The sequence below is a fragment of the Theropithecus gelada genome, chromosome 7b, assembly GCF_003255815.1.
Source record: "Theropithecus gelada isolate Dixy chromosome 7b, Tgel_1.0, whole genome shotgun sequence".
Taxonomy (NCBI): Eukaryota; Metazoa; Chordata; class Mammalia; order Primates; family Cercopithecidae; genus Theropithecus; species Theropithecus gelada.
The window spans coordinates 89982277-90007418 of record NC_037675.1 but is presented as its reverse complement, the minus strand read 5'-3'; the positions used below and the strand labels follow the sequence as shown (position 1 = coordinate 90007418).

The window sequence follows — 25142 nt, the reverse complement described above, 5'->3', positions numbered from 1 at the left end:
TATGTTACTAGTTAAGAGACAATATAACAACTCCTACAGCTTTGGTTTATGAAACCAGCTAGTCAACATTTGCAGAAGGTAGTATAACCAGATGGCTCTTCAGAATCTCATCCTTAAATGCAAATACAGAATAAAAGGAGTTAATGAGGAAAAATATTACACATGTGTAACTTGAAAGCTCAAATGTAAAATATTAAACTGTTATGAAAATCTAAAAACGTAATTAACTCCCTGCAATTTTCTTCTCTGATTGCAGCTTACTTGTCTGGAAATGTGTACATACGCCTCACTGAGAGATGCTGAGATGACTACACAAATTAACCCTGAGACCAGAATTACAGAGAAGAAAAACCAAAACCCAACCCTGCATGGTCAAGTGGTGCTAACCTAAGACTGTAACAGGGAGAAATGCCCAGAATCATCCAAATAGTGAAAGACTGATCTGTTCAAAATCTTTGCTATATACACTGGGTATAATCCATAATCCATACACTGCCAGATAATGCCATTTCCAGGAAGGATCGAATACTTGATGGTAAAGGCCAAGTCCCCCTGTATTGGGAAGTGTGCGATTTCGGCAGACCTGCTGGGAAAATTTAGGGTGGAGCACTCTTTACAGAAAAACTCAAAAACCCAATTTGGATAATTTTCATCATCTTTTTAGCAAAATGGTTTCTTAGTGTTTATATTTTATTTTCAAGGTTCATTGTTTAATGAAATATTTTATTCTTGCATTTCCATAAGGAAAGGGAAAGTAATGATCACCCTAAAGGATCACAGTTTTTAAAAGGCAAACATTTTCCCTAAGGAAACAGACACAAGCTTTCCTGGAGAATATGATGTTTTTTAGGCATTAATAAAGTCCTTTTTTATAAAGGACACTTTTCTCCTGGTAGTTTTAATTCAGGAACAGATCTAAAGTTAGCAGTATATGGCTGCTACATTTCCATTTTCATTTTCAAGCCATCAGTTTATGTTCAGACGCCATCTCTGTAATCGAACATTTAAAACGTAACTGTAGCCTCACTAATGGAAAAGTAGTACGATGAACAATCATTCCCAATGGTGTACAGTTTAAGGGTTTTAGGGAGCAACAGTATTTAACTGGAAGAGAGTATTGCGTATTTAATGTAGTCTAATATACACACATTTGTTTAACATGTAAACAGTGTTAAATTCACATATACAACATTATACAATTAATCACTCTTGGAATAAAATTTTTATAGCTTTTTTTCTATTGGGAAAATTTGTTTAGCTAGATGTGTGCCACTCCATAGGCTTATTTCCAAAATGAATGAACCCAACTCCATTTGTAAAAACTTGTCAGTTAGAATTCCTTTTTTAGAGGATTAGGGCTGAATTCTTAGATCCTTATTTCTTTTCACTTTAAATGCTGCCAAAGATCAGTACTCAGAGTTCAGGAATTTGCTGTCTAGCCTATCTGTAGTTTCCTGAAGATGGAAAATTATGTAGACTGCTATTTAAAAATATATTTTTCTAAGTGTGAGGTTTAAGATCTGTATTGACCCTATGAGTTTTTAATGTGTTAATTATCTTTATAGCATAATAGATCGCTTTAGGTTCCTGGAATCCCATTTGGTCTGACAGGATATATGAAGATTATTAATACCTATTTTCTGTGTCTACTACTTGGTTAATACTAAAAATAGAAATGACTAAATTACATCACAGAAAGCATAACCAGTGATTGAACCTGGTAGTTTTAAAGCTCTAAACAGCTGTGGCTGAAGGACTGATAATGGGGCTAAGAAGCTTGAAACGTAAGTTGGTACTCGTTCATCAATGGATTCTCCTAAATTAAGCCAAAATTTGAAATACATGACCATTAAGTTTCTACTCATGTATTTACAGTCAGTCAATAAATTAAAGGGGGAAAAAAAAAAATCCCTGAACAACCTGCCCATAAAAAGAAAAATACTCCTCTACATTTGAGCCTGTTGCAGTTTTAAATTTTCCCCCTGGGTCAAGTTTGCCAGCTTTTGGCTACAGAGGAATTATATTTCCATTACAGTGCAGGTGGAAACTCTGTAACCTTAAGCATGTAAACTACATAGAATAAAACTGTTTCCACTGCATTTCTGTCCTTCAAAGTGGCCAACCTGATTAAGTCAGCCTTAATCACTGCTGCTGTCAGTTTCACGACTAAAGGTCACATTGACTAAGTAGTCATCCCCTGACCACCTCGCTGTATCAGCCAGCAACGAGGGGAAGGTGAAGAAACATGTTAGGCCATATAGAATCTGCCCTATGTCTACCTTTTTTAACCCAGCAAATTATTTTTGTGTGCAGTATCTAAGCTCCTGATTGTGTAACCTGGGACTTCTGGCACCTTTTGTTCCGTTTTATGTATAAAATGCATGCCAAAGCACACCGTGCACTCTGGTACCCCTCGCTTCCAGTCGCCAACCGTGCTCATTTCCGTCTTTTTGTGGTGATCATTTTAGACCAAGTCATCCAACAAATGTTTTATGGTCAACCTTAGCTTGTTTGTAAGCCATAGCAACTGAAAGATTACACTCTTAAATGTGTGTCTGGGCAGTGTCTATTAAGTAGCAAAAAACAATGAGATTTTAGTATTTTATTTCCTTGTAAAATGGCTGAACTAAATGAAGCCCTTGTTTCCCATTTGTTCTTTATAGTGAAACTGAGAACGAAACTATTTACCATTTATAAATGATAGCTAAAAGTATTTCCAGAAATTTAAACAATTTAAAATAAATTTCTTCTGCAGAGATGCAAAGCATCTCAATGCTGGAATGAATAAATGCCTTAAATTCAATGGATTAAACTTCTAGAATGAAGAGGAACTGTCATTTCACCCAAGCCGAAGACAACAGCCTTATGCGCTTGTGTGCTCTGTCCTTGCTGCTTCTCGTGTTTCAAGCCTTTCCTGTGGGATCAGTGCAGCAAAGTGCAACTTACCAAATGGTTTAATGACTGGTTAATTCTTTCTTCTCCCAATGGAAAAGCAACGGCAACACAACAGTAGACTGCCTGCTTGACAGTCTTAAACATGAGCCTTTGCGCACGTAGGTTTATCATTTGGGTATATGACTAAGCAAGTCAATGAACTTTTTTTTTTAGCAGTTAATTTGGTCCTGAGAATGTTGCAGTCTTTATTACCCCTTTTGCATTAATCCACTTTTCTAATCACCTTTTAAGCTTTAATTTTTAACACTATACACCAAGTCTTTGAAATCAGTGATCTGTTATTTAACTCTAAAGCATTTGACACTTCTTGCCTTAACAGTTTTAAAAACCACACACACAAAAAGCTCTGTAAGTAATACAGTAGGCCAAAAGTTTCATCCTATCTTGCAGTTTACCTATCTGATCTCTGTAATCATAGTTCTGTCATTTAAAATATACTATTTAAATCTAATTTTTACATTTCAAAAATTATCTTCAGTAGTAACTAAGTATATTTTCTGTGGAGCTATTTCTGAGAATGTTATTTTTCAGAATGTGAGAATACATATGTACATTTATAATCTTGTGACTTTAAAGTCTGTTTTCGGATACCGTATGTAAATACTTGTAAAAAAATTTGTATAATTTTGTGATAATGTAGTTTCCCAAAAAATTTATTTAGAAGGCATTACGTTATCAGTAAATGAGAGCACTGTATAGAACTGTTCCTATTTTCTGCACCTGCCATTCCAGCTGTCTCCACCGTCCATACCCACCTCATTCATCCTGTCACAGAAGGCAAGAAAACTGGGAACTTTACCAAAGTAGCACTCAGCCTGAGAGGCCTGTATAATCCGTTTCAAACTAAATTCATTTAAAAATTAAAAAGCAGAATTGAATATTTTAAGCAGCCTCAGTACCTTTGGCCAATGCTGTTTTCGTGGTGGATTATGAACATTATATAATCTTTGGGAAAAGTGAAAGCAGTGCAATTTTTAGAAGAATGACAACTGCCTCACTGCATCTCTCCACTCACAGCAACCGTGTAGCCCCCTAAGCTGAGTACCATTACTAACCATGATGTCAATTTCCTATGCCGATGCTCACAACAGCAGTGCACACACATGCCCCAAATATTTTAACAGAATTTAGCTCTTCCTTAAGCTGTCTTTTCATAGTAAAAACAAAACAAAAACACCCAATGTTAAAATCACTTAATAAACTTACAAACTTGAAAAATTAGACACTTCAGATAGGCAATAAAACTTCATATTATGAAAGCAATATATTCCAAGTTTCAAAGATTTGACAAGTTCTGTAGAGTATCTTTCATCAGTACATGGAAACTTCCAAACTGCATGATCTTCTGCCAGGCAGGACTGGGTGCTATTCGCTGAGTGAACAGAACCAAAAATTGTTTTAATTATCTGCTTTGTATCCATATATACCATATATCTCAGTTTAAAAAGCTGACTAGTTTCAGGCAATAAATATTTGGTCATAGGATTACAATACAAAGGGCAGATTTTTTACAAGAATTCAATTATGTCAGGTAGATAAAAGATAATACCACACGTAATTAGATTTTTAGGCCACACTAAAATATTCTAAAACTTCCTTTCAGTATTTCCCAGTTGCTAATGTCAAAGAAAATGGATGTGAAATTCAAGTACAGTACATGTATATATACTCTTGCTGGCCATTATATATGCTTGCGTAGTATGTAATGAGAAGTTAAAATCTGGCTGGTTCATGCCTGTAATCCTGGTACTTTGGGAGGCCACGGTGGAAGGATATCGCTTCAGCTCAGAAGTTCAAGACCTCTTCTCTACTTAAAATTTAAAAAATTAGCCAGGTGTCGTGGCACATGCTTGTAGTCTCAGCTACAAGTGGGAGGCTGAGGTGGGAGGATCGATTGAACCCCGGGGATTTGAGGCTGCAGTGAGCTATGACAGTGTGACTGCACTCCAGCCTGGGCAACACAGCAAGATAATCTAGGTTAAAAAAGTAACCACTGGATAAGATAAAATTTAGCCCATGTAGTAAATTATTTTGCCACAGGACCCTTGTATAAATTAAACAGCAAATAAAAAAATTCAAAGTAACAGTCTAGTTTGCACTTTTGTGTGCTTATAAATTAAGAAACTGCAAATTAGAAAAAAGAATTTGAAATGACATTAGAAAAACTAATTTGAATGTTTACCTGGTTTGAGGTCGAATCCATTTCAAGGCATGTCGTGGTGGAACATTAATGGTGGGATGGTAGAATGTGCAGTCCGGTCTTGTACACTGAGTGTTAAACCTACAGTGCTGAATAGAAATAACAGAGCTTCAGCAACATCCACAAGGCTAATATAAGTAAACACATTATTTTATTATTTGAGACAGGGTCTTACGCTGTCACCCAGGCTGGAGTGCAGTGGCATGACCTTTTGCCTCAGCCTCCCAAGTAGCTGTGTACTACTATGCCTGGTTATTTATTTTTTTTAAGAGATGGGGTCTCACTATGTTGCCTAGGCTGGTTTCAAACTCCCGGGGTCAAATGATCCTTCCACTTCTGCCTCTACCTCCCAAAGTACTAGGATAACAGGCCTGACCCACCCCACCTGGTCAACATACAACTTAAGAGACAATAACCAGCCCACCCTAACCATTAACAGAGAAAGAGATTCCATCTATAAGGACCATTTTAATACTAGTGAAGCCTTGAAAAATGTACTTACCCTTGAGACAAAAAATTCTAGTCAAAGAATCACAGCAAGTAAAATTTCAAACGTAGTTTAGCATACCCTAAAAACTTCTAATTATCCCTTACACTCTTCACTGAGTACCCGCAGCTATGCCCAGTTACAGATGGGGCAAGTGAAGGCCTTTCATATGGTCCTCAGGCTACCAGGGCAAGAAGGAGATAATTCATTCTGACCAAGTAAACATCTGGAGATTCATCAACCATCATCAATCTTTAGCACGCAGATAAAACCATCAGTACAAGTTTGGATGGTTTTAAGCAGTACCTACTGGATTTCATCATCTCAGTTCTGGCATTAGGTTCAAACCGCTCCCCCACCCCCACCAAAACCCACCCATATATTTAAATGCAGGGGATAATGGAAAATGTGACTAGCAAAGATATGCTTCTCCCCACTGAGTACTTACGATACTAACAATAAATAGTTTCAGACCACTTAGCCTAAGGGGCCAGACGGAAGTTCAATGACAATGAAGGAATAACTTAATAGATTTTACTGGCAAAAATTGCAATTGCTTTTGTACCAACGTAGTAACTCTGACAAAAAAGAAGGTAAATGACGAAACTGAGACATTATCACTAAATTGATTTTTGGGAAAATAAAAGTTCTTACTTTTGGATGATAGAAGGGACATTCCATCTTCTTACAAGCAGGGAAGTAACGGCAGAGCTGACTGCTGGAAGGTGGTGCTGGTGGTGCAACTGCTAACAAAATAAAAACCAGGACTGGTCTCCAATCTGTTTGAAAAGTCCATTTTTAATGCAGTCTACTGATGGTTGTTTTTGAGAGTGAAAACCATTTTTAAATTAGAATGGTAAGGTTTATATATTCACTAGTCAAAATACTTGCTCTTTAAAGACTAGTTGGATTAACTGATGCTGCCAAAATTATTTCTAAAACCATCTTTTTGTTAGTTCAATTCCATTTACAGTCACAAAATGCCATTTTATATTTTTTACCCAAATGTAGTAGCACAGTAAGTCACTCACCTGGTTTTGGAGACAGTACTGGAATTCTTCTACTCACATGAGTGAAAGGACAATCTGGTTTAGTACACTTTGCATCATATTTACAATTTGGGTGAACAAACAAACATTTTTCAGCAAATTTACAATTGGGGAAGGCTCTACAAAACAAAAAAAAGCATATTTCATATTTAATCTTCTCAATGCATTATTTTTTGTATAAGGGCTCTTTACACTCCCCGTCACTACTTGTTTTGAGAAATGCAAAAACAACAGCAACAAAAAGAATATTTTAAAATAAGACCATATGTCAGAATAGGACACAATCATTTATTCCAAAGCCTGGGATAACACAAACAGGCTTTTAACTCAAGCCAAGCCACCAGGAAAGACAGGCTTTTGTGATAAAAATCACACCACTTAATAAGGTATATATTTTATGCAGTGAATTCATTAATACAATAAACACTCTATGCAAGGCTTTGTGCTATAAAAAGACTCATCCCATAGTCTACTTATATGTACAGCCGTATTATTCCCACATCATTTCCTTAAAAGAGTTAAAAATGAAGATTCCATCCATAGGACCCACCCCTGGCACAGGAAAAAAAAAAAAAAGCCTCTAAAAGTCATCTCACAAAGCTCATTACATTGAGCCAGCCGGCTTGTAAGGAAAAATTTAACCCAAGTCCAAAATATTTTCATTACCCATAACTAACTTTTCCCTAAACTCCTCAAAATCTGTGTATAGTGTGTGTGACCAAAATGCATACAAACTGGGGCAGTTACCATTTACCCGTCTCCTTAAACATACAGAATTCTTAAGGAACCCCAGGTATTTCAGTATCTCATAGGTCTGAGGCACAAACAAAGCACCCCCCACCCCTGCCTCTCAACAAACACCCATAAACAAGAAATACGCTGCTCCGGAGAGGACCATGGTAATTATCACTCAATTTAGTTATAAAACTAAAGACTTGTCCACAGAAAAGAAAAACAAAATAAGGTGCAAGATATAGACACTAAACTGAAAGCCAAAATCAGCTGGCTGTGACTTGTAGGGTGAGATGGGGGATGGTACTCATTTGCAGGGTGAGATGGGGGGGATGGCACTTACTTGCAGGGTGAGGGGGGATGGTACTCACTTGCAGGGTGAGAGGGGAGATGGTACTCACTTGCAGGGTGAGATGGGGTGATGGTAGGCACACTCATCCCCGTTTTTACAAGCAGGCCAGTACTTGCAGCGCTCCAAAAGTTTTTCTGGTTTCTGTGCCACACTCAGTTCACTCATCTCAGCTACAAAGGGAAAGGAAATACAAGTATTTCATTCGTTATGATCAATTCAGTACACAGCACCTTTAACGTATTTCCCTCAAACCCCAGTCTTAGAACCTTCTGTTAAATGTACAGTCATATAAAATAAGTGAGCCCAAATTATGTGATTAACACTGGCCACAGAAACCTATAAAAGATTGCCAGGAAGCAGACAACAGTTCTCACTGTGAAAAGGAAAGAGGACGGTGACTCTGCAACTAAAGCCAAAGTTTTCACCAAAAATTCTAATTCTCAATACTAATTCACAGCTGAATTAAATAGAGGAGGACGTCAAGTGGGGAACCAATACAATTAAATAAAAACTGAAAACACATAAGGTGATAAGGAGATGTGAATTCTCACATGCCAGCAAGATGATGAGTGGCCCAAATACAAAAGGATTCCCACTTGCTGAGCTGAAGTCCAGGTGCTAAACTCAGCAATGTCTATTTTTACTTTTTTGTTTTTTTAAAGACAGGGTCCTGCTCTGTCACCCAGGATGGAGTGCAGTGGTGTGCCAGTGGCGTAATCTCGGCTCACTGCAACCTCTGCCTCCCAGGCTCAAGTGATCCTCCCACCTCAGCCCCTACCAAGTAGCACGTGCCACCAGGCCTGGCTAATTTTATGTATTTTTTGTAGAGATGGGGTTTCTCTATGTTGCCCAAGCTGGTCTTGAACCCCGGGACTCCAGCGATCCACCCACCTCGGCCTCCCAAAGTGCTGGGATTATAGGCATGAGCCACCGCACTCAGCCAGCAATGTCTAAAAAGGGGGTCACAAATGCCATCACTTACAGGGACTGGGAAGTTCCCCTAACATAGCAAGACTGACTGGGCTGAAGACGATAAATGCAGTAAGGGATAGATGGGGAGGAGCAACCTAGAAAGCAAGTACACACCCATCCACTCCACTCCCTGTGCCACGTCCAATCACAGCTTCCATTACTATGACAGGGCAAAGTGGGACCCCTGTTGCCAGATTTTTATCCTGTTTCAGTAAGCCAAAAATCTGCCTTCATTGAAATTGTAATGCTGGCAATTTATTCAAATAACACTGAATAAGTAAAATTACAGCTACAGGCAATAATCCGCTGCTAATTTCTGGCCTGAGACACCACAAACCCCCCACAAAAGAGCATCATGGGTATTATGTATTACGGTTCACACTCATGTTCATGAAAGCAAGTATCACTTCAACTATATTCCTCTAGTTCTCTTGCCAGAGGTCAGTTAAAATCTGACTCTGCCACTTAGTTGCTCAGCTAGACACTCTGTGCAAATGTTAGCTAACTTCTCTGAATTCTGTTTCCTCATCTATACAAAGAGAAAATAATGTCTTCCTTAGAGTCTGATGATTACACGGAAAAAATGCAAGACAGACAACCAGTCATAATAGCAGCAGCAGCTAGTTCTATGAGTACTTACTGTTCCAATGACCCATGTTCTGTCTTCACTACAGGAGAACAAGGCACACAAATGCAGTCATGCAGCACAGACAGGAGCAGCATCAAAGAGCAATTATGACTATGCCTGATAGAAACAATTTTCTATGCTACTTTAAAAATAGTAAAAGTCCTATTTAAGCTTTAAATAGGATGTGGTGGCTCATGCCTGTAACCCCAGCACTTTGGAAGGCCAAGGCGGGCAGATCACTTGAGCTCAGGCGTTTCAGACCAGCCTGGGCAACATGGTGAAACCCTGTCTCTATTAAAAATACAAAAACTTAGCCAAGCACAGTGGTGTGCACCTGTAGTAACCAACTACTCAGGAAGCTGAGGTGGGAGAATCACTTGAGCCTGGGAGGTGGAGGCTGCAGTGAGCCGTGACTGTACCAGTGCACTCCAGCCTGGGCAATGGGAGTGAGACCCTGTCTCAAAACAAAACAAAACAGTAAAAGTCATTTTAGTTCTAAGATACCAGAATAATCTTCGTTCCAAAGAAAATCTGAGATGACTGGAAGTTTCTCTAACTTTTACATGTTTTTTGTGTCATCCCTGCAGAGTAAATGTGTCTTGCCCTTTTCCTATAATAAACTACACACAGCAGATTATAATATATACACAAGAACCCAGTCCAAATAAAAGATTAAGGGAATACCCAGGAGAAGCCTAGCTGGAAACTAAAGTAGCTAGATACTCAGGAACAATATAATACTTTACAAAGAAACGTGATTATTACAATAATACCTTACAAAGAAACTTTATCTTTCTGATAGAAACATTTAAGTCATATGAAAGTCATGCCCCTAGTCTTCACTGGCTGACAATGACTTTGTAAACTATTAAAACGTTTTCTGTTCAAATTTTAAGAGGCAAATTCACCTTTTATTGAAACCTATAGGCTGGGCGCGGTGGCTCACGCCTGTAATCCCAGAACTTTGGGAGGCCGAGGTTGGTGGATCACTTGAGGTCAGGAGTTGGAGATTAGCCTGACTAACACGGTAAAACCCCATCTCTACTTAAACTACAAAATTAGCCAGGCGTGATGGTGCATGCCTGTAATCCCAGCTACTTGGGCGACTGAGGCAGGAGAATGGCTTCGACCTGGAAGGCAGAGGTTGCAGTGAGCTGAGATCGCTCCATTGCACTCCAGCCTGGAGGACAGAGAGAGACTCCATCTCAAAAAAACAAAACAAAACAAAACAAAACAAACAAAAAAAACAAGCAAGCAAGCAAGCTATAAAATCTGTGCTGCCATATGACAGTGAGTGAAAAGGCAACAGGTTATAACAGATGTTGCTGTTGGCTGTATCCTTGAAACAACCCAACATAAAACCAACCAGAAGCAACTGCAGTTTCACACTCCCTGCTCACAGGGGAAGTGGGCAGAGGCCAGAGGCTGCTGCTAACTGCTCTGCAACAGTCTCTCCAGCCACACCCCTGTGCGAATCTTACAAAGCTTCATCCTTGAGCGGCAGTGGAACACTGAGTCCCAAGTCAAAGCAATGGGAAAGGAGGCTCACCACTCAGCATGGCTGTCAGCACAGCGGCCAGAGCACCGGCAAGGATTTTTACTAATATAATATTTATGGTGTCACTGCTGCTACATGTATACCCCGTAAAGCCTCATATGGACATCAACATTTAAATGAAACCAGATCCTAACAACCAAACAATTAAGCTACCAAATCGAAAATCAAGAGTAGTGAAAACACTGGAGTCTTCTCTTTAGACAAAACATACAGAGTCAAGAAATCTGTATTGCCTACTGCAGCTTTTACTATTTTTAAGTTTTTCTTCCTGTTGATAGGGTCAGATTTTCAACTCCCTCCACTAATCAAAACCACAACACTACGTCATTGATTCACAGCAGGAAACGCAACCAGTTAAAATAAAGCTCAGTGCTATCGCTCCACTACCATATGATTTCCCTCTATTCTATTTTTAATGATCAAAAAGGTATTCAATACATTTTCATATCTCTTCCAAGAGGACTGCTTAAGGAAATGTTTCAAAATCCATTATTGTTTTTCCTTTGAATCTGTACACGTTTACGATTCCGTAATCATCCCTCCTGCCAACGAAGAGGTGCTTCTAAAAATTTTAGAAGATATGAGGAACATAATTACCATTCTCTATCACGAATGGAAATGATCAGTGGCGCTGCAGCTGCCACTGATACCCAGTGAAAGAAACGGTGATAAGAAACCGTCACCTGCCGAAAACCATGGCACTATCTGAAGGGAGTTCATCTGAGTTCTGCTAAATATTACTCTTCAACATTAATTTAAACAGTTCCAAGAAGTATCTTGACAGATTAGGGGAGAAACTCCTTTCAAAGAAATTTCACTGAGGTAGAAATAGAATCAAATCTAAAATTTTCTCTCAAGTTAATTACAAGAGACTATTGCCGATAAAAGGGCAAAGTGGCAGTACAGTTTCTGAAGAAAATACAAAGGTAAAGAAGGCATCAAGAATGGTGGTTCATCCTTTAGCCAGCATAAGGAAGAGGTCTCTTAGGTTCCATGGCTGAACCCCGTTTTCACACTGGAGTGACAGCCCACCTATGAAACAGACACAGGAAAAAGAGTATGAAGTGTACTTGGTGGTTTTGTCTGAAAGAAGAAAAAAGGCCATTACCGAATATAAATAAAAGCAAGGCCTTTAACCAATATTCATTCAAGGCAGAGAAACAAGTCAAAGATTCCCTTCACAATGACAGCACCCTGAAAATCTGAGCTCTCAACACACCGTTGGAAAAGCTACCATTTGGGTCCTCAAGCTGCCTGCTCAGCAAGTGCAACTGCTGTGGGTGGAGGAGACCTCTGAGTCCCTTGCTTGAGGCTGCAGTTTGGTTTACGGGTTTCATTCCTTCAAAGCACATGTCCTCCTCTTGATCTGACATGTATCCTGGGGGGCTGGGGACACCATCCAGCGTCACTATAAACTTGGGACTTGCAGGTTTATCTGGTTGTACAAGATCTCTGCCAGACAGATAAAAAATACCATAGAATTAGGGAAACAAACACAAAACGCTGAGCCCCCTAAAGTGCTCTTCAGCAGAACTATCACTCCCTTGGCTTTGCGTTTGGTTCAATAAAAAAGACTAGGTAGGGCTTCCAGGTGCAGCACTGGTGGGTTCCCTGCTAACACACGATGGCCATGAACAGACACAGCGGCATCATCACCAGTGACCCTCCAGCCTGTACTAACTTCACTAAGGACAATCTCCCCTCAAGCCTGACCCCATCACCCATTTGATCTTCACAGGGTCGTTATGGAAATAAACCAAAAAATTAGCATCAATGCTCAGAACACAGGGCCAGCAGCATTTATGCTAATTTATTATCTGTATGTTGGTTCTTTTACAGAAACAGCCAGTTTTCTCAGGGAAAAAAATCACCCAAACCTGATCTGCCAACTCTCTTTAGAGTTGACCTGCTTATGGTCAGCTGGCTTTTAAACTTGCATTTCCTGAATTTGCATAAAGAAAAGAATCTTAATAGAGTTAAATCATGCACTGGAGTTGTAATTTGTAGGTTAATGGATTTCTGAACAAGAAAGATGAACTGGAATTCTTGAACACTGAATTTGGCTAGCTACTGAATCAATGAAAGCACTCTATGCTAGGGGCTGGGGCGGGGAGGAGGGAAGCTGCAAACGAATGGTTAACCTTTACTATCTAATCACACAAGTTAACTACACAAGAAAAAGAAACCATCTACCGTGTCTGCATAAGGTGTCCTGAAAGTACCCGAAGGGAATCTGCAGTCTTCATCCCCGACTCTTGGTTTGGTGCCACTACTATTTCCTCAGACAGCTTTGGCTTCTTCAGAATAAATGATCTTGTGTCTGCATGGACCATGGATTCCATGTCATAGTAATCTGAGCCAAAAAAATTGGCCACAAATGTTTACTTCTGAATATACCTTACATTCCCAACATCAAACATGTGAGAAGAATGTCAATCTTTTATATATTGAAATTATTTCAAAGGAAAATTACAACTGGTTCCACTCAGGAAAATAGGGCTATAATTCCATTCCGAACATGTTTTCAGAGAACTCCAGGAGTCCTTTCCGCCTAGGGCACAGAGCCAGTGATTCTGATTAACACTCCCTACCCACAGCAGAGAGAGGTCTCAGGTGAGGCATCTCATGAGATATTAACAATATACCCTTAAAGTACAAAAGTCTTTTCTAAAAACCTAGAGAATTTGAGTCCTAATGCTCCCTATAATTAGAATACACAGACTGCTGAACCACTGGTTTCGAAAATCTGGTTTGTTCACTTCGCACAGTACCACTTAGAATCATGTCCTGATAAGAAGAATTCAAGTGGTACAATTTCCAATTGGTGATAGACCGAGGACTACTGTAAAAGGGAACTGAAAGGTGAATGGGCACTTAAACATACGTATCAAGAAAAACACTGGCCTTTAATGCAAATAACCATAAGCTCACATCATCTACTATTTTATACAATATGTCAAGACCTACAACCCAGAATGGATATGGCTGACCTATCAATACGCCATCAACGGACTACAGTTAATACACTTCTTTCAAAGCTAGAGACCAAAATTCACAGGACATTCATTTATGTTCATTCATTGAGTATTTACTGAACAACTAAGAGAACTGAGCTAGCTACACAAAGAAAAGAAGAAAAACAGACACATATACAATTTCAGAATAGCATGACCCAAAAGGGATGTGAACAAGGTGCTGAGAATACAGAGCAGCCCACTCCAGCCAAGAACTAAGGAAAAGCTTAGCAAGGAGGAACATCTGAAGTCAGCAGTAAAGGAACGAGCAGGAATAAACGAGGAGAGAGACTCGGAGAAACAAACACAGCACTTCAGGCAGAGGAAAACGCACGTAGAAGGAAAGGGGCTTTCACAAGGTCAAAGGCATCTGAGAAAGGTTAGAATGTGGAATCTGGAAGGGTGTGTGTGGTGGGCTCAACAGTGCATAGCAAGGAAAGCTGACACATATAATAAAGGTTCTTCTACGTCTCAGTGACTCTGGATTCTGGTCTAGAAGTAGCAAGAAATCAAGAGGCTTGGTGTGGTGGTTCATGTCTGTAATCCCAGCATTCTGGGAGGCCAAGGCACGAGGATTCCATAAGCCCAGGAGTTTGAGACCAGCCTAGACAACGTAGTGAGACCTCCCATCAACCAGAAAAATAAATAAATAAATAAAGTTAGCCAAGCATGGCAGCACATGCCCGTAGTCCCAGCTACTTGGGAGGCTGAGGTGGGAGAAGCACTTGGGCCCAGGTCAAGGCTGCGATGAGCAGGATTGTGCCACTGCACTCCAGCATGAGTGACAGACAGAGACCCCATCTCAAACCAAAAAAAAAATTAAAAAAAAAAGAGAAAAGAAATCAAGAGAGGTTCCTAAGGAAGGAAGTGACCTGATCAAATTGGTTTTTAGAAAAAGTGTTAAGAAAGAACCAGAGTCCTTGACCTGTTGTTGCCCGGGAGAGAGAGTGAGGCTCTGAATGAAAAGATTCTCCGCTGTCTGTCCTGGAATCACACACCTGACAGGAAGAGAAGACACGCTCCGTCCTGGGAAGGGGCACGCCCGCCTTCCCCAGCAAGGGTAGTACAAATGGTAAAGCGAAACAGGTGGAAGAGAAAGCTGGGATGAGAAACTTAGGAAAAGAAAAAGAGCAAAGTTAAAAGGGCCAAAGACACATTTCAATGTTAGATTTATTTAAAGTCTTTCTGGGACTCTCCCATGTTTAAGAGGAAGCAGAAAATTCAGATTTGACCCGTAGGTGGGGGGACAGAAGACGCTGAGTCAAAACCGAAGGTGACAGAAGTGTTTAGCATACTCAGGGTGGCCGCCTCTCATTGAATCCTCACTCAAAGCCTACAAAGTCATTTTCCTCCCATGTTACAGATAACCGTTTCCAGCTCCAAGTTATTAAATGATTCACCGAGGTCTCCCAACTATCAAAGGTGGGTCCCATCAGTGGTCCAGGGGCTGCTTCACTCCTTCCCACCACCCTGCACTTTCTGGGACCAAGGAGTTCTACCAGTTCATAGTCTGGGTGAACACAGAAGAGATGAAAATGATGCTGAAGGCGGGAGAGAGCAAAGCTAACCTTTTAAGGAGGAATGGAGGAGAGGAGTTGATACGTAAGAATGAAAGGGAATGAAAAGAGTAAGTGAAGTCTTGGCAGCCAAAAGGTCAAAGTTTGGAGAAAGTACAGGAACCCAAGTGTAGCATGCTCCAGGGTTGAGGAAAGCGTGCACCAGTCCTTCCCGCACACCTCTCTGCAAGCTGCACGTCAGCAGCCTGGGTCACGTGGAGACCAGACAGACGGGGGAGTAAGTAGTATCTTCTGAGTAGAGACCACAGGCTGACCCCATGTATTTACTTTTTGTTCCTTCCTGAAAGCCCACAAAAATGTCAATAAAGGGTTTTGTTTTTGTTTTTAAAGCATAAACTCACAAAGAAAATAACTGTAAAAAGAAATTTTCAAAGTGGAAAACAGATGATTAAGAACTCAGGGGATGTGTAAAAGCTGAATTCTAAGGCAATAATGAAACAATCCAACTCAGACCACAAGATTCTCCAAAGGCTCAGGAACTGGCAGTAAAAGGGACCTTGGGAAGAAATGGGAGAAATGACAGGCAAAAAAGAGGTGTGTTAGATGTGTCCCTCTAAGAAGCAGTTAGTTCTTCTTCAACTCTAATTCCATGTATCTGTTTTCTTTGTTTGAGACAGTCTTGCTCTGTCGCCCAGGCTGGAGTGCAGTGGTGCGAACTCAGCTCACTGCAACCTCCGCCTCCTGGGGTCAAGCGAGGCTCCTGCCTCAGCCTCCTGAGTAGCTGGGATAACAGACGTACACCACCACGCCTGGCTAATTTTTGTATTTTTTAGTAGAGATCAGGTTTCGCCATGTTGGCCAGGCTGGTCTGGAACTCCTGACCTGAAGTGATCCGCCCGCCCTGGCTTCCCAAAGTGCTGGGATTACGGGCATGAGCCACCACACCTGGCCACTGTTTTCTTGGTTTTGATCCTTGCCACACCAATCCCGACCTCTACACTGAAGACACCTGGGACGACTGGCGATGTGCTTTCCTGTAGATAATCTTCGGACAGGCCCACGGATGAAGCATCAGGGTCTCTGCCAGAAAGACGCTATGACAAAATCCCCTGAATGTACACTGTTAAAAACTGTTAAAGGCAATTAGATTTCCTGATAAACCTTTACCCATTGCAAGCATTCTCCCTTGGAGAAAGTGGAGCTTTCGACTCTTCAGAGGGTTGTAAGAACAGAGTCCCTGGACCTAGAGATACCAGCCATGATGAAAGAAGCACTGGACTGACAGTGATGTGGGGAGAATTAAACATTACATAATAATTAATGGTGAAGCGCCTCTCCCAGCCTTCTTTCCCCACTTAAGCTCGCAGAACTCTACCAGGTTATTACTTGAAAAACCTTGTTTTGGAGAAGCTGACCAGGCTGAGAGGAAAGTCTTAAAGGCAGTGACATCAGGGTGCCCATGAACTAGACAGGCAGGACAAACCACTTTCCACCACACGGTCCAGTTTCAAATATAAAGTCGAAGCGCCCCATGCCCCAACTCATGAACCCAGAATACCAGTGAGCTTCTGAGTGCTCCACTCGAAATGTAAGACCACCTAGGATCCCCGGACATCAGATGGAAACCTCCAGCATAAAAGACAGCCAAAACAGACCACTTAGAGAAAACAAGGCCAAGCAGGGAGGTGAAAAACGTCAAAACCACCTTTCAGATCCGCAGAGAAATAACAAAAAGTATTGCATACACAAAACAAAACCAGTATGTTTTTAAAAAAATTAATAGAATGTGCAGAAACAAAGGGTTCTTAGAATAAAACATGTGATAGGAGCTAAGCACTGCAGCCATTCATAAGCCTCACAGAACTATTTGCTGTTTCAAACCACGAGCACCATGTGTACAATGCAAAGCTGAAGGAAGCAGAAGAGAAAACATGCACAAGAGCTATGAAGTGGATCCCACACACAGACCTCGGCTGCCAACCTTTTCAAACACTCCTGTGGAGAAAGCAGGATGCACTCCTGGGAGATGAGAGCTAAATCATGGGTAGAGAATGTCTGAACACCTCTACAGAGAGAAGACAGGAGGCAGAGAATGAAGCTGGAGGAGTGGGTGACATGCCAGTGCTCACCAACCTGGTGGGACGTGGCCTCTGGTGGAGGCTGACCTTAGGGAGGAAAAGCACACTTTCTGAGCTGGAAAGCTGGGGGAGGGTCAGGGAACAGAGTGACTGACTGTGGAGTCCTGACTGTGGGGAAAGAAATTCCAGGAAGGCGCTAACTGAGAGGGTCAAGGGACCAGAGCTTCACACAGAAGACAGGCTTAGGGGAAACAGGACTGAGATGATTCCAGGTCTCTCATGGTTGCCTGTGTTTATCCTGCAGTCATTCTTAAGACACTGAACATGCATCTGGCAGGGGCTGGGCACTGAGGACAGAGATAATAAAAATGAAGGCGTCAGTTCCAGTCCTGAAGTAGCCCTTGGCATGTGTGTCTGTGGGGAGAGGAAAAGGAGACAGGCAAACTAGAGTGGCTCTAAGAACACTAGAACAGTAAGTTCCAGGTGTGGCCCTGCTGATAAGACTCCAAAATGAAGTACAAGAGGATAAGGCTAAACATGTGAAAAACAGGGTACAAAAGCCACTCATGGCAATGACAAAAGCTGGGTAGAGTGGGAGGGTAAGTCAGAAACGCAGGTCATTTCTGACAGCAGGAGAGTGACAGCCAACAGTGCTATGGACACACGTGGAATGGTGTGAAAGGAACAAAGTTTTCCAATGAGGCAAAACATTGTAACACTATATAACACGAAAAAAATGCAGATCTTATCTCCTGGCCCTAAAATATTTTCACAGATCTAAACATAACATCTTAGGGCAGGATCTAAGAGATACGAGATATGTTAAATGGGGTGTAAGAAATGGAAATGGCAACTGAAACGGCTAGATTACAGTACAACTCGAAACATTACCAACCTTGACTCATCTGCAGAGTTTCTGCCATTACTGGGTCGATTTGCAGTCGGGATAATAATTGCCTCTGTTGAGTTCCTAGAATATAAATTTTAAAACTTCACTAAGCTTACAACACAGACAATACCAGCATGTGGTTCCCAAAAATCAATCCTTCTGGGTTCTTAAAGTCTTAAAAGTAACTTAAAGCTTCAGCAATTCAATTTAACAGTATTTATAGACCAAAGGCATATCCTATAAGACAAAAAAGGCTGTACTCAGGGTTAAACCAAAAATGCCAATGTAAGAACTCCTGGTTCTCCCTCTGTGAGGACATCAGTTTTCCTGAATTTGAATTCTGTGGGGAAAGTAAAGGTGGCGAAAGGGCGGAAAATCCAGGCAAAGGCACCTGGTGGCGCGGCAGCTCGCATCACAGCCAACTGCACAATCAGCATGGCGAGCCCCTCCCTCCATCACCTGAGCTCAGCTCTTCCCATCACGACTCACTCACCCATGACCTTTGCAGATAATAATCGAAATAGCAAAACAAAACACTCCAGAATTATCTACACATAGGAGTTCCCAAAAGACAAACTATGGGCTTCGATGCATGCAAAGAAACCAAGACACTCAGCTCTACAATCCACACCCTATGTCAGCAAAGCATGATAATAATTCTTTGGCTCTCCCACAAGAAAAGATGTTCAACTACTTATTTCTTCTAAAATAGGCTCATAACATTAATTCCTATTAGGTTCACAATTCCTAATAATAATATGCTCAGCAGTCTGACTGCACAAAATAGGGACAAATAACTGATTTTTTTCTATCTTCGATCTGATGTGAAGCTCCTTGAGGACAGGACAATGTCACACTTTTCTGTAGCCCCCACAGTGCTTAGCAGACAGCAGGCACTCACTTGCTCATGTATAAGGAACTGCACTACAGTGTACAAAGGGATGTAACTGATAGGGTTGCAAATACTGAAATCTTACTAAGATGCCCACATGCTAATTTGGGGTACATCCATTACAGGTGGCTTCACAAGGATAGGCTTCGCTTACTCAGTGCCAAGATGTAAGTGGGCAATCTCCCACCAGGCACCACATTTCATTAAAAGGTGTTTTTAAGTTTTAAAACCTATACTCCATTTGAAATTTTATCAGTTGGTTTCCTTTAAAACATAAGTTACATGACATTTTATTGGTGCATCCCAAAAAAGTGAATTCCTTCCAGAATTATTACCGCAAAACCACACACATCCTGAGGAACTGTAACCAAGATGACACTTAGGTCAAGTTGTATTCCTGTGGGAAGCTTGGAAAACTGAGGTGAAAAGTTACAGGAAGAATGCTCTTTCCATCCAAACACTCAACAGGTCTCCTTCACATCAACAGTACATGATGAAAGAATGCGACATTTTAAAATAATTTCACACAGATACAAAAAAGACCACACTTCCACATTTCAAGTTTTGCTTCATCGCTCTAGGTTCATCTACCTTTTCAAAACATCGTTTTAGAGAGCTCCATTAAAGAGGATGGAATTCTGATCAATTCTAGATTTCTAAGCTAAATCACGCAGAATCCAAATTTGTCATTAAAGGTCTATGAAAAATTCAAGTTCTCTGTAACTTGCTCCCTCCACATCACAGCTACAGTCAACATACGTGCAAAGATACACATCAAAGGATGGGTACCTAGAACATATTGTATATTAAGAGTTTACCTTTCTCAACGTTTCTAAGGAAGCCGATTATTTTTACATCAGTAGTTCTTGACTGCGATTCAGTATCTTCTTCTTGATCTTCAAACTGTCTGTTGCATTCAGATGTTGTTGAATATTCATTCATTTTAACCTCCAAAGATGAAATTTTTGCTTCATTCTGGGACACTCTAACATTTAGATCAAAAATATTTGCTTCCACTGTCAAAATAGCTGCTTTCATTCCTTTAATTTCATTGATATCAGTTGATATTTTCCTTAAAAGGTGGGAAATATTGTCTAGCTCATTCAGTGAACAAGAGGCGCTTGTTATGGAACCTAAGTCCACTGGTTCCGGTGGAAGAAAAATTGGTAGAGGTGGTGATGGAAACTTTGAAGACATTTTCATAAAGGAGACAGAAGCCTCAAGGACATTTTCACAAAATTTTCTCTCTCCCTTAAACTCTGATAATTTTTTCTTCACAGCTCATTAAGTTATTTCATCGAAAGTAAAAGTAGTGATCAAGGCTGTTACCTTAAGAAGTATTAAGAGCAAGTAACATCTTAAAACCTATAATTCAAAAAATGGGGTTGTACATTTCTAGAGCCAGAACTCAAAAGTAAATGTGAAAAAGCTAAATGTACAAGACCAATTGCTCTTCGCTACAACTAAGAAGCCCTAACATGTAGGGCCCTACATCCTCTAAGTCCTACCATCTATATAGCTCCTCTTCCAATAAACCCTATTATTACATACAAAATAATACTGGTTTCTGATTGGCTGAAAACAGACATATGTCACACAAAGAATTTTCTCTTACTTCACATGAGACCACTGAAGTGCTACACTCTAAGTTAAGCAATACAACATTAAGTGCTTTACATCTAAATATGATATGAATTAAATGTACTTTTCCCTTTTCATCTAAACCATAACATTTTTAAGCTTCAGATTTCTGAATTGTTTTATTTTAAGTTGTATTTCCCCTTGAAATTAGTATATAACATTATTGAGACTGACAAATCCTTTGGAGGGAAAGGGCGGAGAAAGTACCTGGACCCATGATCCAAACAAACTTCTTTCAAGATACATGTGGTAATAACGGAATTCAACTTCACTAATATAGTATCATGTAAACTCAAGGATGGGGAAATAAGAACTCAGCCTTGGCTTAACACTAGACCATTATTAGATAGGTGTTTTTTAAATATTCTCTCCCATTTTGTTGTCTTTTTTTTTTGATAGCATCTTTTGAAACACAAAAATACTAAATTTTGATGAAGTCCGATTTATCTTTTTTTCCTTTGGTTGCTTGTGCTTTTGGTGTCATATTTAAGAAACCATTCCGGAATCCAAGACATAACTATTTTTTTCCCTAAGAGTTTTGAAGTTTAGGTTTTTGATCCATTTTGAGTTAATTTTTGTTTATGACATAAGGTAAGGTTCCAACTTCATTCTTTTCATGTGGCTATTCAGTTGTCCCAGCATCACCTGTGGAAAAACCTATTCTTTTGCCAATAAACAGTCTTAGCACCGCTGCCAAAAATCGATGCGTTGTGAAAGTATGCAGTTGCTTCTGGACTCTCAATTCTGGTCCATGGGTCTGTATGGTTATCCTTATGCCAGTATCACACAGTCTTGATTACTTTAGCTTTGTAATAAGTTTTGAAATCAAGCAACATAACGTTGACAATGTTACTCTTTTTCAATAGTTTTGGCTATTCTCAGTCCCTTTTTATTTCCATATGAATTTTAGGATCAGCCTGCCGATTTCTACAAAAAAAGCAGTTTGGGATTTAAACAGCGATTGAGTTGAACCCATAGATCAACTTGGAGACTACTGCCATCTTAAGAATAGTAAAGACTTCTAGGCTGGGTGCAGTGGCTCACGCCTGTAATCCCAGCATTTTGGGAGGCCAAGGTGGGAGGATCATGAAGTCAGGAGTTCGAGACCAGCCCAACCAACGTGGTGAAACCCTGTCTCTACTAAAAACACAAAAATTAGCCGGGTGTGGTGGCGCACGCCTGTTATCTCAGCTACTCAGGAGGCTGAGACAGGAGAATCGCTTGAACCCGGGAGGCAGAGGCTGCATGAGCAGAGATCGCGCCACTGCACTCTAGCCTAGGAGACAGAGGGAGACTCCATTTCAAAAAAAAAAAAAAAGAATAGTAAAGACTTCCAATCCATTAACACAGAAAATCTTTGAACGTCCTTAATTTGAGAAAGGACGTTTTTACTTTGGTTTACTCCCCCAAGCAAACAAGTAAGATATGCAACATACAAGGATGCAAGTTGGTAGATGCTGCTCACTACAGCCTCTTAAAAGAAGAATCCTGGCCTGGCGCGGTGGCTCACACCCGTCATTCCAGCACTTTGGGAGGCCAAGGCAGGTGGATCACTTGCGGTCAGGAGTTCGAGACCAGCCTGGCCAACGTGCTGAAACCCTGTCTCTACCAAAAATACAAAAATTAGCCAGGCACGGTGGCACGCACCTGTAATTCCAGCTACTTGGGAGGCTGAGGCAGGAGAATCACTTGAACCTGTGAGGCGGAGGTTGCAGTGAGTGAGATTGCACTACTGCACTGCAGCCTGGGTGGCAGAGTAAGACTCTGTCTCAAAAAAAAAAAAAAAAAGAAAAGAAAAGAAAAGGAATCCTTATAAAGAATTGTAGACTTTGGTTTCCCAAATAGATGTCACAGTAACAGTATAAAGAAAATGCTCTGTGCTGGAATTTGTAAAATAAAAATCTTTATTCATTTCTCCACTGTATGAATCAGTTCTTCAAAATTCCAGACAGAAAATAATGTTCAAAATTCACAAGGCTTTGGATTCAGACTTTTTTTTAACAGAACCAGTTGGCATATGACATCCATAGTAACTGTTAACAGCAAGACACTCTCAGCCAAACACCACCTGTAAACCAGCTGGTTCACTAGAGCACAAACAATCTCAAGGAAAAAAGTAGGAAAGAGGTCTAACAGAACAGGCCACAGAGAAACAAGAGCCCATCTGATGGCACCCGTATGGCCTACTATGTCCAGCCCAACTTTAGAATAGAAAACAAGCAAGGACCCTTCCTAAGACTCCAGTGTAAATACTCATCAGCAGAGAAAGTTTATGTATTTTAACATTTACTCTTACCAATAACTCTGAATTAATGCTACCGTTATCCTTCATTTATAGATTAGGAAACTGGGATACAGAAAGGTTAAAGTCAACTAGTAAACTCAGGGTCTGCACCTTCAGTAATCTGGCTCCTGGGTCCACAATCAAGGACTCTACCATGTAATACATTAAGTGGAACAAAAGCACATCACAGAGAACTGTGTGTGGTATAATTCCTACTTTATATGTACATTTGTATGTGTGCATAAGTAAACATATAATTCCACTTTATATACAAAGGATGCACATGTTCACAGATATAAGAAATGCCTAGAAGATGACACCAATACACATCAAACTTCTAAGTGCAGTGCCTCCCTCCGAGGAAAGCAGGAGGATTTTCCATTTTCTCTGAATATAAAATCTCCCCTTGACTCAGAATCTTTCACAGTGCTTCCAGTCCAACACAACGTACCAAGCACAGACAATTATAATCTCTCCTTCTGAAGAGTCCATAAAAGTGAATCAAAGAACTTAGTATCTACATCTCTACCCTATGATCTTTGGGTTTCTATTCTTTTATTTTTATTTTATTTTATTTTATTCCGATATGGAGTCTTGCCCTGTCGCTCAGGCTACAGTGGAGTGATGTAATCTCGGCTCACTGCAAACCCCGCTTCCTGGGTTCAAGCAATTCTCCTGCCTCAGCCTCCCAAGTAGCTGGGATTACAGGCACCCACCACCACACCCGGCTAAGTTTTGTATTTTTAGTAGAGACGGAGTTTCACCATATTGGCCAGGCTGGTCTTGAACTCCTGACCTGGCGATCCGCCTGCCTCAGCCTCTCAACTTGCTGGGATTACAGGCGTGAGCCACCGTGCCCGGCAGATTTCTATTCTTATGTTTTCTAATATTCATACCAATATAGCATGTGTACATAAGTAAAATATATACATTGGTATACGTACTTAAAAATGACTACTGTACAAAAATTTCAGGTCAAAAATATGATGGAGATCACTGATTTAGAGATGGGGGTTACAAGGTGATCACAGCAGATGAGATATCAACAATCTCCTGGTAATAGAAAATATAGGGACAAATACCGGCTGTAAGGCACAGCAGGCAAAACCACAAATGAGCCCCTGTGAAAGCTGCAGGTTAGATGCAAGGCAGGAGTGATATTTACTCAGACAACAAACACTGACTGAGCTCCTACTACCATATGCCAGACACTGCTCTGGGCACTCAGTAACAGCCATACAGAACACACACATAAATCCCTGCTCAAAAAGCATGGATTCTGTTGACATGGGGAGATAGCTCTCAAGACCCCCAAATAAATACATGTTAAGAGAAAACATTTCATGTTAAAACATAAAGACCTAAGTCCGGATAAAAATACCTAAACCATGAAAACATAACACATATATTTGATGGTGACAAACGTTACGGGGAAAAATAAAGCTTTAGATAGGAGGGAGAATGGGGACGGGGCCAGAGGAGGCCTCGAAGATGACACATGGATGAGATATGAGAACATCTGAAGTAAACATTCTCAGGACAGGGCAAAAACATCTGAGATGAGCAGCTCTTCAAATGTCCTGAAGGACAAGCAGGCCAGTATGCAGGAGCAGCAGCAAGGACAGGGAGCCAGAGTAGAGGAAGGGAGGTGGGTGATGAGAAGGCAAAAGACTTTGACTTACAGTGTGACAGGGAGCCCCTGGGGGGTTCTACGCTGTAGAGTAGCATGATCTAATTTACAGTTTAAAGGATCACTGCTGCTGCTATGTGGGACGGACTGAAGGAAGGGAAGTTTGAAAGCAGACACACCTTGTAAGAACACACTATTCCAATAATCAAGTAACCAAGGCAAATCACAGACGGTGACTTTTTTTTTTTTTTTTTTTTGAGACAC

General features: G+C 40.6%; 2 protein-coding genes across 31 annotated transcripts in view; one reads left to right on the top strand and one right to left on the bottom strand.

Annotated features, from left to right (window-relative positions):
• The window catches only part of EML5 (echinoderm microtubule associated protein like 5), a 197032-nt gene extending 193381 nt beyond the window's left edge, over positions 1-3651 (top strand). For 2 of the 3 annotated variants that reach the window (XM_025391288.1, XM_025391287.1), the window contains one exon: positions 257-3651. In XM_025391288.1, the coding sequence (XP_025247073.1) occupies positions 257-293 (37 nt within the window). In that variant the 3' untranslated portion in view covers positions 294-3651. The remainder of the gene's footprint in view (positions 1-256) is intronic. The other variant, XM_025391286.1, reaches the window with a different exon arrangement.
• Positions 2590-25142, bottom strand: part of ZC3H14 (zinc finger CCCH-type containing 14) — a 49108-nt gene continuing 26555 nt past the window's right edge. For 4 of the 28 annotated variants that reach the window (XM_025391300.1, XM_025391290.1, XM_025391305.1 and 1 more), the window contains 8 exons: positions 18438-18512; positions 13127-13286; positions 12153-12385; positions 7825-7945; positions 6674-6810; positions 6297-6385; positions 5138-5244; positions 2590-4327 (listed from right to left, as the gene is read on the bottom strand). In XM_025391300.1, the coding sequence (XP_025247085.1) occupies positions 4321-4327; positions 5138-5244; positions 6297-6385; positions 6674-6810; positions 7825-7945; positions 12153-12385; positions 13127-13286; positions 18438-18512 (929 nt within the window). In that variant the 3' untranslated portion in view covers positions 2590-4320. Of the gene's footprint in view, positions 4328-5137; positions 5245-6296; positions 6389-6673; positions 6811-7824; positions 7946-12152; positions 12386-13126; positions 13287-18437; positions 18513-20141; positions 20875-25142 lie in introns of those variants that run through there. The other 24 variants (XM_025391311.1, XM_025391313.1, XM_025391317.1 and 21 more) reach the window with 17 other exon arrangements.